Consider the following 15,923-nt stretch of genomic DNA (forward strand, 5'->3'; position numbering starts at 1 on the left):
CCTTTTTGAAGTATGCTAATCACGTTGACGAATACAGAACATAACTAAATCATTTGGTGATGTGTTATCAACAATTAACTATTAATTAACTAACATTTGGCTAACAAATGCAGATGCACCCTCATTATTTTGTATCGCATTTCCTTATCTGCAGTGTTCGCATTCACAACACTATGTCCACATGTGTATTGCTGACACAACAACAACAACAACAACAACAACAACAACAACAACAACAACAAAGACAACAATAATAATTACAAGAAATTCAGGGTATTGACACCGTCACACGAGAATCATGTCAGACAATAGATCCCATCCCATATTTACCAATCACAATGGGAGGGCGTGGTTTGATTTACGTGGAGGCTCTTCATGACAGAATTGTATCGTGCACTTTTGCACACATTTATTTGTCTGATGATCCTTTTGTGAAGCATGTCAAGACTCATGATGAAAACAAGGCATTCCACAGTTTCCTTAAACGAGCCAAGTATGTTGGATCCAATGTCAGTGTTGATTTTGTTGATGGTTTTGGACTGCTGAACGGTAAAAAAATGAGTGTCAACCCAGTGAAGTTCAATTTTAAATCGGCCCAGACTCAGACTCAGAGGCTATTGGGTGCTACGAGTTTATATGCAGTGTGTTGAAAATACCAGCAACCCTGCAGAGTACCATCCATTGTACGACCCAGAATATGTAGAGAGCGTCTTGGAAAATGATAAATTCAAAATTCTTTGGAATACTCGCGCATACCTATCAAGGTCAACAAACCTGATCTTGTCCTTTTTGATAAATCCAATAAAATCATTTATATCATTGAGTTTTCTTTCCCCTTTGGCACTAATGTGATTGACAAGATTCAGGAAAGACGTGACAAATATGTGGAACTCGCTTTCGAAATGTCACGCTTGCATCCCAAGTACCAAGTTGTCCGACTCCCCATTCTTCTAGGGGCCTTAGGTTTGGTACCTCCAATCTGTTGACTGACATTGGGGGCGTACCCGGGTTTGCTACCAGGAATACAGCCCTTCTGACAATCTGGGTAATGCAGAAGGTTGCAGTGTTGGAGAGTCTTCACATTATCCGAAAAGTACTCCGTGGATTTGACTTGGCAGCGCTAGTCCTATTCGATGTAGAGGGGGCAAGGGCCCTGAGCTGATGATGAGCCTAAGCAGTCTGACTGTGCCAGGGTAACCTAAACCCTCTTTGCTGCATTTTTAATTTTTATCTGCACATAATAAATAATACTAATACCAATAATACTAACAACGACAACAAAAACAACAATACCTCTTTGCTGCATTTTGTATTTTAATCTGTCCGTAATAATTGTCCACTTCGATAAGTAAAGGAAAGCGCCCATGGTTTGTGAAGGGCGGTACGGTTAGCGAAGGCCGTGGGGTGAATTATATTAACATCATACACCAGGAAGTATCACGGTTAAACACACGTAAGATTCCGTGTGAAACCACGTCTTGGGGCAGTAGGCCTTTTGTGTGCAACAGGAGAATCCAGTTCCATTGAACAGGGTACTAAAATGTTCTCAATGTTCTTAAGAAACAACGCCTCAGGTAAACACGGTCGTATTAAAAAGCCCAATTGTCATGATGAGATGTAACTGATTATATTCTTTCTCCCACGGTCATCTTTCAACTTTGTCCAAACAATGGTAACATTATCAACTCTACTCAATCCACCCCAGCCCCACAAAAAATAAAATAGAACAACAAAAATAAAATAAGATTTTTTGTCAGTTTGTTTCTGGCGTTTAATTTTCCAGCTAAATGACGGCGTTTTTTTTTTCTACCTTGAATCAGTAACAAATTAGAAATGTGTACACGGGCCTTCCTATCGCAACATTTGACCTGATCGTGATTCTTTGTCAGCAGGGGCGGTCGGGTAGCCTAATGGTTAAAGCGTTCGCTTGTCACGCCGAATGGGTACAATGTGTGAAGCCCATTCTTGTGTCCCCCGCCGTGATATTGCTGGAATATTGCTAAAAGCGTCGTGAAACCATACTCACTCACTCACTCTTTGTCAGCACCATACCCGTGCCATCTTCCAGAGGCAAGAGAGTAAACTGACTATAAAAGTCCAATTTTACTCCCTTGCCGAACTAGGCTGGTATTATGGAGTTACATTTTGGCTAGACTAACGAGTCTATGCCAAATCCAATCAAAATCGCGTAACGAAATCTAAATCCGGTTCGTAAACTGTCATGCAGATTTCGGTCGATTGCAGGATTTACAAAGCATGTGTACCGCCAACTCGTTGTCAGCAGATATTTTCCAAATATTTTCATGTTTTTAATCAAGGTGCTCCGATGTATCGCAGTAAGTTTCATGTTTTTAATCAAGGTTCTTACGTGATTTGATGCATTTCGCGATGTTTGATTATCGATAAGATCGTCATGACTTGGCGCCGCCATTTTGTTTGAAGCAAATGCAAGTGATACGAGAGGTGGAATCTGATTGGCCAATAGGAGAGATTTAGAAGGTACATAAGTGGTAATAGCCACTGGTGTCGCTACGATCGAGCCCAGTAATTCCAGCCTTGTTCGGCAAGGGTGGAAACTGGACTTTTAAAGTCAGTTAACTCTCTTGCCTCGGGAAGATGTACCCCTGCTGCTTGGTTTCAACAGAATAGAGGGCTCGAATTTAGTTGAAAAAGAAAATATGTTCCCAAAAATCCTGCAAAATAAAAGAATTTATATAAATCGCCACCCCCACCCGAATATTGACTAGTCAGTCATTAAATGTCTATGTTCTTCATGACTTCGGGTTTTCCTCCCACACAAAGCCAAAACGCCGTGATATATCTAAAATACTCTTTTAAGTGATTTTAAAGCTAACTCTCTCTTATCAGAAACATCTATGTCTTGATATAACTGAACGAGATATATTCCACTACACACCAGTGGGTGATAAGATTGTCTCTTTCCTTTCAAGAACATTTTTCACAATTGCAGCCTCTGAAGCCTTTACCTGTCAAGCTTCACCCATGAAGCGAGAGACACAACTCCACCCTGCTGTCTGTGATAGACAGTGCTGAGGCTGCTGAATCTCTGATACATTACTGTTAGCGGGGGGCACTGTAGAGACAGACAAGATGTGGGCCTTTTCTTTGTAGCTTTTTATCACATTATCGTGTATTCTTAACAAATGTGAATTCAAGGCTCCTATGTATCGCAGTACTGTCGGCATTGTACATCATAAGAGGTTGTCATATTTAGCGAGACATCAATATACAGTTGAGAAGTTCGCTGTGCAGAGTTGCATCCCTAATGGGTACCAGACATCAACGATCGTTGGTTCGAATCCCGGTTCGACCTGATTGTTTCTTGGTTTGTCAGTACCATACCTGGCTTATGAGTTTGATCAAAGTGGTAAACGTCTAAGACCTGCATCATTTCGTACTTTCCTCTCACATTAAACTGACACGCCGTCATACAACGGAAATACAAAAAAGTCATGTACTATTCAAAACGGCGTAAAACCCTTCTCATTTTAGCTAGAGAACAGTGCTTGCTTCCAATTTCAAATGGTGGTTTAGGGGAGTGGAAAAGAGATGCCGGACAGGAGGGTCACAGAAACAAGACAAGTTTGTCGACGGGCATGGTTAAAAAGGTTCCATTAAACTGAAGAGAGTAGAGGAATTTAGGGGTGACTTGGGCGTATTTCACATGTATAGAAGAAATAATTCACTCAACGCCCGTGTTTTACCCGAGGATTGTAACTGACTTAAAACACATTTTAAGGGTTATTGAGAAAAAATGTACGTGTAATGCAGTACACAGCACAAAGTCCGATGACAGTTTCCACTTATGTTCTATGTCAATAAAATACCCCCCCCGAAATACTCCACTTCAAAAAATACTTTCATTTCCAAAACATTCCAAATTATTCAAATCTGAAAGTACGTAATTTTCCAAATAAAACTATTATTTTGAAATGTTATTAAATTGTTTATGAAGAACAGGCACATATAAAACGTCAATGCAAGAGAATAACCAGTCTCGATTATCTGCCGAAACAGATTCCTTTGGGCGTAGAAGACCAAATAGCGGTGACAATGATATGATTGGATCAAGAAAATCAGTAAACTCGTTCAATACTCCAAACCGCGTTCCAAGCATCCTCACACCATCTCAATATTTTCTTGGAAAGATGATTGTAGTTGGAATGGGAGTTCTCGGACTTCTCCGCGAGCGTAGAAACTCGGACATGTTTGTGTGAGACATGAGAATATTTGACACTGCGTAAATCTCATTTCTGGTGCTCCCCCGCCTTGATTTTGCTGGAATATTGTTAAAAGCGGCGTAAAAGCTGGCTCAATCAATCTTCGACTTCTTATGTTGGCGAAGCAACCATCCATCACTTTATTGCATCATCAGTTATTCCTGACGTGGAAAATGTCACCGACTGAGTGAGAGAGTGAGTATAGATTTACGCCGCTTTCAGCGATATTTTTAGCAATATCACGGCGGGGGCCACCAGAAATGAATGGGCTTCACACATTGTACCTATGTGGGTAATCCAACCCAGGGCTTCGTGCATGACGTGTGAACGCTTTAACCACTAGGCTACCCCACCGCCCAAAGAAGAAAGATCTCGTGTTTCAGTCATTAAAATGTTCCACCATGTCAGGTTTTGCTCAGTGTACAATACCTTGTACAGGTTATGCTGACACAATGTACCCATGTTGGGAATCGAACTCGGGTTTTCCGCGTGACCTGGGAATGCTTAAACCACTAGGCTATCCCACCGGACGTCAACGGGTAAAGCGCAATTCCTTTACTTGCAGCCACCCATATCATCTGCTCGCTACAACCGGGAACTGATCCGACTCTAGCTGGCCAATCAAAACTACCGGGAGACGTTGGCCTGCTTCCGGTTCAACTTCGACATGTCGGACAACAACCTAAGGTTCAAATTCGATATGTTCCTAAAATGAAACGTCTCAGAAAATGAACGTATATTCAATGTTTTCGTTTTCCTAAACACTATTTTCCATTCCTTTTTGGGTTGCATGGTTTTTGAAATTTATGTAAAATTAACTGATCGTTTTTTTTGGAAAGAATGAAAAATATATTTTGTAAAGGTATTCCAGGATCGTCAAGGCGGCCTTGTCGGCCGTGTAGGTTAGATCATTGTATAGCGCATAAACGAATATATCAATTGTAAAGTCCGGAATGAGAGTAACTTCTCTTTCGTACATGAACAAAAAGCTTCATTAAAGGTGAGGTGAAATTGGGTTTAACGTCGCGTCCAAGATTATTGCACTTATATAGCGACGTGCATGCACGTGTATGTGTGTGTGTGGCTGCTTGTACTAGTCCGGACTGATGCCGATTTATAGTGCTAGCTCACTGAGATACCATGCCGCAGTTTAACATGAATACCCCACTCAGACACAGCATACTGACTCCGAGCCGACCAGTCCTTGTTTTAGCCCCTTAATGCCGAGCGCCAGACAGGGTAACAACAAGTACAATCTTTTAACGTCTTTTTGTATGACGCGGCTGGGGATCGAACCCTGGACCTTCCGCTCTCCGGGCGGACGCTCTAACACAAGACCACGGAGGCGGTCTACTTCATTAAAAACTATGTGGATTCAAGTTGTTTTAAGTTAACCACAGCATTTTATGTGTTTGTAATTATTTTGTATTTATTTTGTTTTTGGTAATTCCATTTTTACATTTAAAAATTTCGCAGTACTTTGCTATACATTGTAATTGTTGTGTTCAGTGCATGACATATTTTCTTGCTATGAAATAATATCGAGCAATAGCGGGTCCATTCGTCACTTTGAGCCCAACTCGGCCCAAATGGTGGACATCAGCTCCGCACAGAATGGGTGTGTGTCGGAAAGCAGCTCTGTGATCGGTCGATATCGTTAACGTATTCGTTTGTATCTTTGACCAAATGCAGTACAACTTTGAAACAGAAAGACCTATGTCTATAGTTCAATGACAAGTTTTTCCGGTTAAATGACATGACTTCCGGTAAGAAAAACATGTGTCTAATGCAAGACAACTTTAAAACATAAAGATGTGTGAAGCCAGTTTCTGGTGTCCCCCGCCGTGATATTGCTTGAATATTGCTAAAAGCGGCGTTAAACCATACTCCCTCACTCACTTAAAACATAAAGTGTTATGCCTCTAATTACATTTATAAGAACATTATATCCACTTCCGGTTTAGTGATATCATGTCCGGTTTGGGAAAACATACGCGAAATGAACAACTGGGAAACAAATGCCCTATCGCTATGCCTGTAGCCTGTAGGCCGTAGCTACCTCAAATAACAAAGCTATAAGCAGTTTGATAAAACAGTTTAATCCCGGTACAATAATATTTCCAAGTCACCCGTGTTAACTCAAGCCATGAAGTCATCTCGCAAGACGAACTGCTTAGGACCAGTTCTTACCAGGAGGAGCGGTGGGGTAGCTCACTGGTTACGGCGTTCGCTCATTACGCCGAAGATCCGGGTTCGATTCCTAACATGGATAAAATGTGTGAAGACCTTTTCTGGAATTGCTGGAATATTGCTAAAAGCGGCGTAAAACCATACCTACTCACACACTTTAACCAGGAATCCTGGAGGTAGCCCATCAACTAATGCTCTATTTGGAATCAGTCTAATCAGTAGTAGTATCTGTTTGGTCACGCCTGGACAGGCCAGGGCATCCTACTGAACCAAGTATCTGTCTGAATCCCACGCTTGACTGACTCAACTAGCAATCTGATAAAGGGAGGAGTAATTTCGGCAAGTGAAACATTGGTCATGACGTCATGTCGCTGGTCATGTTTCTTAATACAGGTAAAGGGACGGTGGGTAGTCTGTGTTTACAGTGTTGGGTCATCATATCCATCACTGACTTTAGACCAATGATGTGCACTTTAAATATGTTTAGGGATGGTGGGGTAGCCTAGTGGTTAAAGTGTTCGCCCTTCACGCAGAAGGCCTGGTTTCGATTCCCGCATGGTTACAATGCGTCAATCCCATTCTGGTGTTCCCCGACGTGAGATGGCTGGATTATTGCTAACTGCGGCCTAAAACCATACTCGCAAATATGTGACTAATATTTGATTGATGATTAACGCCGCACTCATCAATATTCCAGCTATATGACGACTGTCTGTGAAGAACTGACTTTCACTTTGAGTTCATTGCAGTACGAACCTTCATAGAATGAGGGTCAAACTGTATGAACGTCGGAACTATTTGTACCTCAAAGGACGTATACCTTGATGTGTATACACAATTATGTTCAGTATATATACGTGTTAGCTTGTACACTGACAGCCATACAACAACCAGCTGTATCGCGGAATAAAATAGTTCCTCAAAACGAGAGGTGACATGAGCTTATGTATGCTCAACATGCTCAACAGTAACAACTTGCTAAATGAGAAAGGTTTGTTAAGAACTACCTCACTCACAATGACTGCGCCATAATACATTTACACCAAGAACAAGACGTCGAAATGGCCGACACGATAAACGTGACGGAAGAGATTTCCGAAGTTTTTAATGAACTGGCACAGGTTGCTCGGGATCAATTCTGACAGATATGGGGCTTAACGTCGCGTTCAAGATTACTGATCTTATGTGTCGACGTGCAGGCAACTAGTCCCGACTAATACCGGTTTTGAAGAGCTAACCCACTGCATGCCGCAGTTTAACATGGATATACCACTCTAACACATTATACTGACTTCAAGCCGATAATCCTCGTTCTATCCCCTTAATGCCGAGTGCCAGGCAGGGTAACAAGTACCATCTTTTAACGTCTTTTGGTATGACGCGGCCGGGGATCGAACCCCGGACCTTCCGCTCTACAGAAATAGGTAGTACAAGAAAACGATACACATTTGAATGCTTTAATTACGTTACTGCATGAGCACATAAACATGTCTAAAAGACACAGTAGCCAGGCTCCCTCAATGTTGGTTTAGTGCAGTCGTTGATGCTTCCGGAAATGACGTCATGCAGCTGTGACTGGCTGAAGCAGTTGACTCTCCCCAAGTATATTGGACTTTGCACGAGCGGCACCAGATCGCAGTCACATCTCAGGGTCGGATAGGTTATTGTTCTCAGGCCTTTCAGTGCTTGACATCCGATGTTCATGATTGAACCACCGGTCATGAAGGCGTATGTTGAGAAGACGTTGGGTCCAAAGTTGAAGGCGTAGCTGTTGATGGTGGTAATGTTGTTGTGGAAAACATTCAGACTTGTACCGCTGGTGATCTTGTTAAAGGCGTATGTTTGGATAGTTGAAATGTTGTTTGTGTTAAGGCTTAGTAGGGTTATATTCGACAGTCGGTAGAAAGCGTTGGAGGAGATTTGCCCGATCTGGCAATTGTGAATGGAAATTGACCGGCCGACATTGTGAAGGTCTTTGAAGGCTCCCAGACCTATGACGCCAATACGGACATTGACGATGCCAATTGACTTGGCAGGAATCTCTCCGAAGGCACATGTCGCGATGAAGCTGATATTGCCATTCCGGATGAAGATGGATTCCAGCTTGGGTACTGCTTTGAAGGCGTTGAAGTGGATGCTGCTATTGATGTTGTCGATCTGGATTCGGGTGACGCTGGGGGAGGAAAAACTGGGCAGGGAGTTGATGCGGTTGCAGTTGATGGTGGTGGTGGAGCAGGAGCAACCGGTCGGACACTAGGCTGAACACAGACCGACAGCCACCAGCAGCAGCAGAAGACGGAGAGTCTGGGGGAGAGAAGATAAATGAAACAGCTGTTTTGATAGCCGCCTCATCTCGAGAGCACTTGCACATAATAATATTTTAACGAATTGTTGCAGAGTTGCGGTACAATATTCGGACAAAAGAAAGTACACCTATGTTTGATGGTAGCTAAAATGAAACAAACAAGAAACGGTTATTCGATAGTGATGCATTTGATACGGGTATCATAGGTGTCTTTTGGACCTTTAGTTTGCAGTGTTTCGGGGACAGTTTTCAGCCTGGTATTGTTTTGATAACGTTTGTAATCTTTTGGTCAGGTCTCGTTTTCAAGTGTATACTTTCTTTCCCCGGCAGTCAAAAACAATGTCAGTTTATTTTCCAATCCAATTCAGCACCACCACATACCAATAGGAAGTATTTTTTTCTCCTCACTCATTACCTTGATTGTTCTTCGTTGTTATTCAACAAACAGAATGCATTCATTCTTTGGTCAATTCAGAAATAATTTGACTACAAAGTCAATTCAGCGTTCGCTCGTCACACCAAAGACCCGGGTTCGATTTTCCATATGGGTACAATATGTGAAGCTCATTTCTGGTGTCCCCCGCCGCGATATTGCTGGAATATTGCTAAACGCGGTGTAAAACCATACTCACTCGCTTAAAGTCAATTCTTTCAAAATATGAAACAGGGTTACTTCATTTATCTTATGTATCTGAGAATGCATGCATTTATTTATTGTAGATTGCAAGCATTCTCTTATAAATATTTAATATTTTACTATTATTTATTCATTTTCTTTCTTTTGCATTCATTCGTCCACCATATCCTTTGATTTATTCGTTCGGAGTGTCAGCGTTATGCGGTAGGAATGCATTGTTGGCAGGTACCATTCAGTCAAATCCATGAGCACAGGTAATCATAATCAGAGCGAATCTAGGATACTAAGACACGATCAGCGGATCCTGACACGACTAAGGGACGCAACACAAAATTGCGTGGTCCTAGAACACTGGAATACCATTTCATACCGCAGAAGGTGAAAGTAGCTAAAAGGCAGTCTAATTAGTAATTCCGAATTTAAGATATTTATATTCCCATTGTGTAAATAATTTATTGATATTTCATAAAATGATTTGACATAAAATAAAAAGAAGACAATGGGTTAATATGTTGAACGAGTGATACTGATACATAACATGACACGACGATGCTACTGTAGCCGGTTTCTTTTACCGCTATGCGACTGTAGCAAATTTTCATATACGGCGATGCTACTGAAGCCACATTCAAATACTTCTATGCTACCGTGTAACACGTTTTATATCCCGCGATGCTACTGCAGCGAGTTTCACATACCGCGATGCTACTGTAGCGAGTTTCACATACCGCGATGCTACTGTGACGAGTTTCAGACACCGCGATGCTACTGTAGCGAGTTTCAGACATCGCGATGCTACTGTAACAAGTTTCAGACACCGCAATGCTACTGTAACGAGTTTTAGACACCGCAATGCTACAGTAGCAAGTTTCAGACACCGCAATGCTACTGTCGCAAATTCTAGATGTCACGATGCTACTGATGCGAGTTTAAGATACATCGATGATACAGCAGCAAGTTTTACACACTTCGATGCTACAGTAGCGAGTTTCACATACCACGGTGCTACTGTAGCGAGTTTCACATACCGCGATGCCACTGTAGCGAGTTTCACATTCCACGGTGCTACTGTAGTGAATTCTAGATAGCGCAATGCTACTGTAGCGAGTTTCAGACACCGCAATGCTACTGTAGCAAGTTTCAGACACCGCAATGCTACTGTCGCAAATTCTAGATGCCACGATGCTACCGATGCGAGTTTAAGATACATCGATGCTACTGTAGCAAGTTTTACACACCTTGATGCTACTGTAGCGAGTTTCACATACCACGGTGCTACTGTAGTGAATTCTAGATAGCGCAATGCTACTGAATCGTGTTTCAGATACATCGACGATACTGTAGCAAGTTTCAGACACCGCAATGCTACTGTGGCGAATTCTAGATGCCACGATGCTACTGATGCGGGTTTAAGATACATCGATGATACAGCAGCAAGTTTTACAAACCTCGATGCTACTGTAGCGAGTTTCACATAGCGTTTTCAGATACCGCAATGCTACTGTAGCGAGTTTCAAATACTGCGATACCGTGTATTTAAGGGGTACCATCAATCTTCACAACGACAATTTCAAGTGAACCACAAGGTACCTAACAATCCGTTTCACGATCTAATAACATGAGAACTCGAAACTCACCATTTTCAATCGTCGATGAACCTTCCTGGTTTGTCTCGTTCTGGCACACTGAATTAGCTTCTCAAGAATATTGATACAGCAAGTCCTCATATAAATACAGACGTGTTGGTTTGAGAAGTGGGCGTGGCCAGTACAGTCTTCCATTCAGTCCCACGTTGTAATAGTGTATCGGTGACAGGAAGTGTAAGGAACACTTTCAGATCCGTAGCGTGTACAGTGTCACCAAAACCCACAAACTGTTGGCCAGTAGGGCGTTCCCCTGTTGGCCTTGAGAAGGATGATATCTTTGTGTATGATCATGATACTGTCATACTTACTGGGGCTGGTCTGATTGGGACCCTGTACAAGCATGGTAATTCTCTGATACGGGCTAACTGCAAGGATTTTCAGATCGTAACCGAAAACTGCAAAGGTTTTTGAAAACAAGACGCTCCCTGGTTTTTATTATTTTTATCTTGAATCCTTATTCAATGTTTACTTTGATGAAATAAAATATACATATTCGGAGGTAAGTTATTTAAAAAAAGATTGGCATGTTGATTTCATAAAAAATATGTAAATTAAAGAGACAAACCCTTTCCATATTCACAAGAAATCGATGTCAAGCGTCAGTTGTACGATTCTGACTACATCACGAGCATGTGTTTCTGAATCACTATCAAACAGTGATGATACCAGGTGTTCGCGAAAAGGTGAGCATATCCTGCCCTGTCTGTGGCACAGCTCACATTGGTAGATGTTTTTACAGGACGATCGTAGCACCCGGAAGTGACGTAATGATAAACTGATGAACATGAAGAACGGATGAGGGTATACGGTAACCTCAGCACATTGTAAAGTGCATCATGTATCTTTAATACTCTCTTAACTTGGAAAGGTATGCCTGTCCCATCGGGACACATAACAATCCTGCCAGTTATGAAACGCAACACCATTTTATCAAACATACATGTTATGTCGTAGAGTAACTACATTACATAAAGTATAATTTGTCAGCTGGAACTGCCGACACAAACTTGAGCTGGCCATGGCCACAATTGTCTGACCGTTTCTCTTCTTTGATTCCCCCCTCGTATTTGGGTGGTGAGGTAGCCTAGTGTTTTAAAGCGTTCGCTCGTCACGCCGAAGACCCGGGTTCCAATCAACAATGTGTGAAGCCAATTTCTGGTGTCCCCCGCAGTAATATTGCCGGAATATTGCTAAAAACGGGGCAAAACCATACTCACTCACTCATTCACTCCCTACTCTTTTTGTTCATTTAGTAAAAAGACTGCCTCCGTGGTCTAATCGTAGAGCGTCCGCATGGAGAGGGGAAGGTCCGGGGTTCGATCCCCAGCCGCGTCATACCAAAAGACGTTAAAAGATGATACTTGTTGTTACCCTGTCTGGCGCTCGGCATTAAGGGGCTAAAACAAGGACTGGTCGGCTCGGAGTCAGTATACTGTGTCTGAGTGGGGTATTCATGTTAAACTGCGGCATGGTATCTCAGTGAGCTAGCACTATAAATCGGCATCAGTCCGGACTAGTACAAGCAGCCACACACACACACACACATACACGTGCACGTGCATGCACGTCGCTATATAAGTGCAATAATCTTGGACGCGACGTTAAACCCCATTTCACCTCACCTGATTTATTGAAAGGTCAATCTTCTTCCTATCTAATATATATTTGACTGTCTCTTCGACTTTGTATACAGTCATCAGAGGTTTGCCACCTATTGTATCGTATATCCTTTATTACACGCTCGGGCATCAATCGGGCTTCCATTTGAGGCCCGGCCTCTATTCTGTTTAGTGCTGACACAACGGCAACTCACTACCTTGCATCACAGACACCTCATCAGTAATCCATCGGACAGCGGGTACTCTGGATAAACAAGGTCTGAACAGGATTTCGGCTATAAACATACCTTTTTCCTGTGCCGTGCAGTGACGTTAGAAACGTTTCTCTAAACAAAAGTCCGAGGCGTTTCAGCACCTAACCCTCCTATCCAAAGATACATTGAACCTCGTTATTCCGGACGTTCTACTGGAATCGTACGGATAATCACATTTCTGGTTCAATCTCTTTAAAATCAGATGTAAGTGCTCGCTGCCGCTAAACAAAACTTTGTTTAGCGATAGCGAGAACTAAGATCTGATTTTAATGATATTAATTTCTGGTTTAGCAAGTCATAGTTACGGAGAAATATCACTTTGTAAGCGTACCCAGCACCCTGGGAGGTAGGTGTCCGGTATTAACAGTGTCCAGACTAACGAGGTTGTGTTATACTTTGTAAATTACATATACCCTACTCTAGGGTAAACACTATCCGCTCTTTGTGTAACACCACACCTTGGTATTCCGAACACAGTCAGTGGATATGTGGCAGGAACACGATACTTTCTCAGTTGAAGTACTTCCCCCATGCTTGAAAGAGAAAACGTGACACTTGGAAACACTATGTAAGACATATAAACATTTGTTGAAAACATTTCATAAAGAACCATTCGTGACAATTCGTGCGATTCTCCATGAACCTTGAACCCGGAAGACACGTGACACGTGCTTTCGAGGTACCGCTGAACAAGTTTGAGGTCACCAAACATTACAGATCCGCCTATGTAATCGCGCAGTGGTTTACGCTATTCAAACAATTGGCTAATTAGTTTTTTAGAAACCAATCAGAGGTCTTTTTAGTCAAACATTAAGTTTGTTACACACCTTAAAATAGCACAGGACATGGATTAATGCCCATCTAATCCAAATATATTCAAATTCATTGACATTATAAAAAAAAGAACAGTGTTTTGTAGAGTCACTGCTCCTGCAAATCAAGGCTGGTGGGCGACTTCCTCCAAAGAGGAGGAAGTACCGTAATGTGGATAGCGGTATTGAGAGGGAAAAGCAGGAGTTGTTGGCAAGGCTCAAGTCACCAACAGAATATGCTGATTCTGTGGCAAGATTTATTGGTTTGTGAGTTAAAATGTATGTGAAGTGTAAATAATTAATTTAATTTCTGACTTTAAGTTTATATATTTTGTACGTATGAACACATGTATGATTTATAATGTATGCTGTATGTACATGAGAAATAAAATAACGAAAGTCATGTTGCCCTCTTTGAAATCCCTTTTTAATCCTCATAATCCCTCTATTGTACCCTTGTCAGTAATGGTTGGGTAATTTTTAACCCAGAACAATAGGTGCCGGCAAACCGAGTTGTCCCTTCGTGGTATCCTCCCAAAACGACGATGTTTGGATGCTTGTGCTGGAGGGACTTGCCGATTCTGGAGTGGAAACCTTCTAGGTTGAAGCTTACTTACTTACTTACTTTGGAGATTTAACGTGCGCTTTCCGACTGATGCGTATTTCGCACACGACAGGTTGAAGCTCATGTTCAAATATATTTATATGTTATACCATACACAAGAGAAGGAAAAATTAGTGATTGAGAACATTTGGTATATTCTTACACAAATCCCACAACTTGTTTAAAGGTAATGTTTGAATAAGATTTGTGATTTCCCGGGAGCAGATTAAAGAAAGGAGGAGTTTTTTTTAAAGACAATGTTGTTGTCCACTACTGCTCATTATCTCAACATATTGATAATCCCTCATAGCAGGGGGGTGGACCAGTCCATTCATTAATTAGGTGTGACCAGCATGGCCCAATTAATTAGTGAGCTAATTTTAACTGTTTTTTGGGAGGTCTGCATTTTGGAGGTCTACGTTATGGGAGGGAACCCCCCTCGTCTGCCTTTACCTGGCAGTGTATAAGGAGCATTCGACTTTTGACGGTTGTAACAACATTGCATCTGGAGGCTAGTCGCCCTCCTGTGATTTTCTCCCCTGTCCAACTGACCTAAACAGTGAGAGGTCTATGTGTTCTCCGGCAACACTTCTAAACCCACTAAACGACCTACAAAATTTCAAGGCACTAGGTATTTTCCTTATCAAAACAGGCCTACTAGGCCGCATCTAATAAACTACAAAATCATTCTATACCATGCTAAAACCCTAGGACGTTCAAAGCCCACTAAACTTCTGCACTTTCACCGCGTGTGCTAAACATTTTGCTCAAGCCAATATGTTATGCTTTTGGTATGGCCCCATGACTATCGCATTCGTTTTATAATTGACAGAAAGTCGCTTTTGTTGATTATTTAAGCAATCGGGGCCATTAGTTTTTCTTTTAACAATTTGTCACAATCCTATTGTATAAAGGAGTCTTGTCATTCCAGATTGAGGTCATGTCTGTCTCGAGGCTGTTTGAATATACCTAGATGAGAGAGCTATAAAAACTATTACCGATAACCCATTGTATCATCAATATCAATAAATAGTATAGGCATTTTGAACTGATGTGTTAGTCAATATTCCATGCCCGAAAAATTATTTGGAACCGACGCGCATGACCGTTCATGTGAACGAAAAGTATAAGACATAACTCACTATGCTGAAATGTTCAGTGTGTTGATTCCCGCACACAAACTGCCGTCTCAACTACTCTAATTAAACACTATGCCCTTTTATTGCTATGTACAGACGCGGGGGTTAAACATGGTCTAATCACCAAATCAGCATAATGATAATTATGGGAGATGCTTACTGATTTGAGGCGAACAGGATGTTATGATTCATAACATTGTAGATGATTATCCTTGAATTGCTTCCCATTGGCACCCGACCCGACAGGATCCGGGGTAGAATAGGTCTTCTGAAACCCATGCTTGCCGCAACAGGTGACAATGCTTGTCGTAAGAGGCGACTAACGGGATCAGGTGGTGAGGCTCACTGACTTGGTTGATGCATGTCATCGTATCCCAATTGCGTGGATCGATGCTCATGGTGTCAATCACTGGATTGTCTGGTCCAGACTCGATTATTTCCAGACCGGCGTCATATAGCTGGAATATTGCTGAGTG

General features: G+C 41.9%; 1 protein-coding gene across 1 annotated transcript; it reads right to left on the reverse strand.

Moving 5' to 3' along the window:
• Positions 1-7,922: 7,922 nt before the first annotated feature.
• On the reverse strand, positions 7,923-11,361 carry LOC124115769 (slit homolog 1 protein-like). The gene is made up of 2 exons (XM_048389744.1): positions 11,248-11,361; positions 7,923-8,684 (listed from the first exon to the last, which is right to left on the reverse strand). Exons 1-2 carry the CDS (start codon positions 11,359-11,361, stop codon positions 7,923-7,925), a joined length of 876 nt encoding a protein of 291 aa, XP_048245701.1.
• Positions 11,362-15,923: the final 4,562 nt, after the last annotated feature.

The sequence above is a fragment of the Haliotis rufescens genome, unplaced genomic scaffold (genome assembly GCF_023055435.1).
Source record: "Haliotis rufescens isolate VD_foot unplaced genomic scaffold, xgHalRufe1.0.p SCAF_8, whole genome shotgun sequence".
Taxonomy (NCBI): Eukaryota; Metazoa; Mollusca; class Gastropoda; order Lepetellida; family Haliotidae; genus Haliotis; species Haliotis rufescens.

Excerpts from the sequence above, each read along its gene's own strand:
- LOC124115769 (XM_048389744.1), bottom strand. The coding sequence starts at position 11,361 with ATGCTTGTACAGGGTCCCAATCAGACCAGCCCCAGTAAGTATGACAGT. Across the intron at positions 8,685-11,247 it reads GAACGCCCTACTGGCCAACA|TGTCCGACCGGTTGCTCCTG; the intron begins GTTTGTGGGTTT and ends TGTTCAGCCTAG.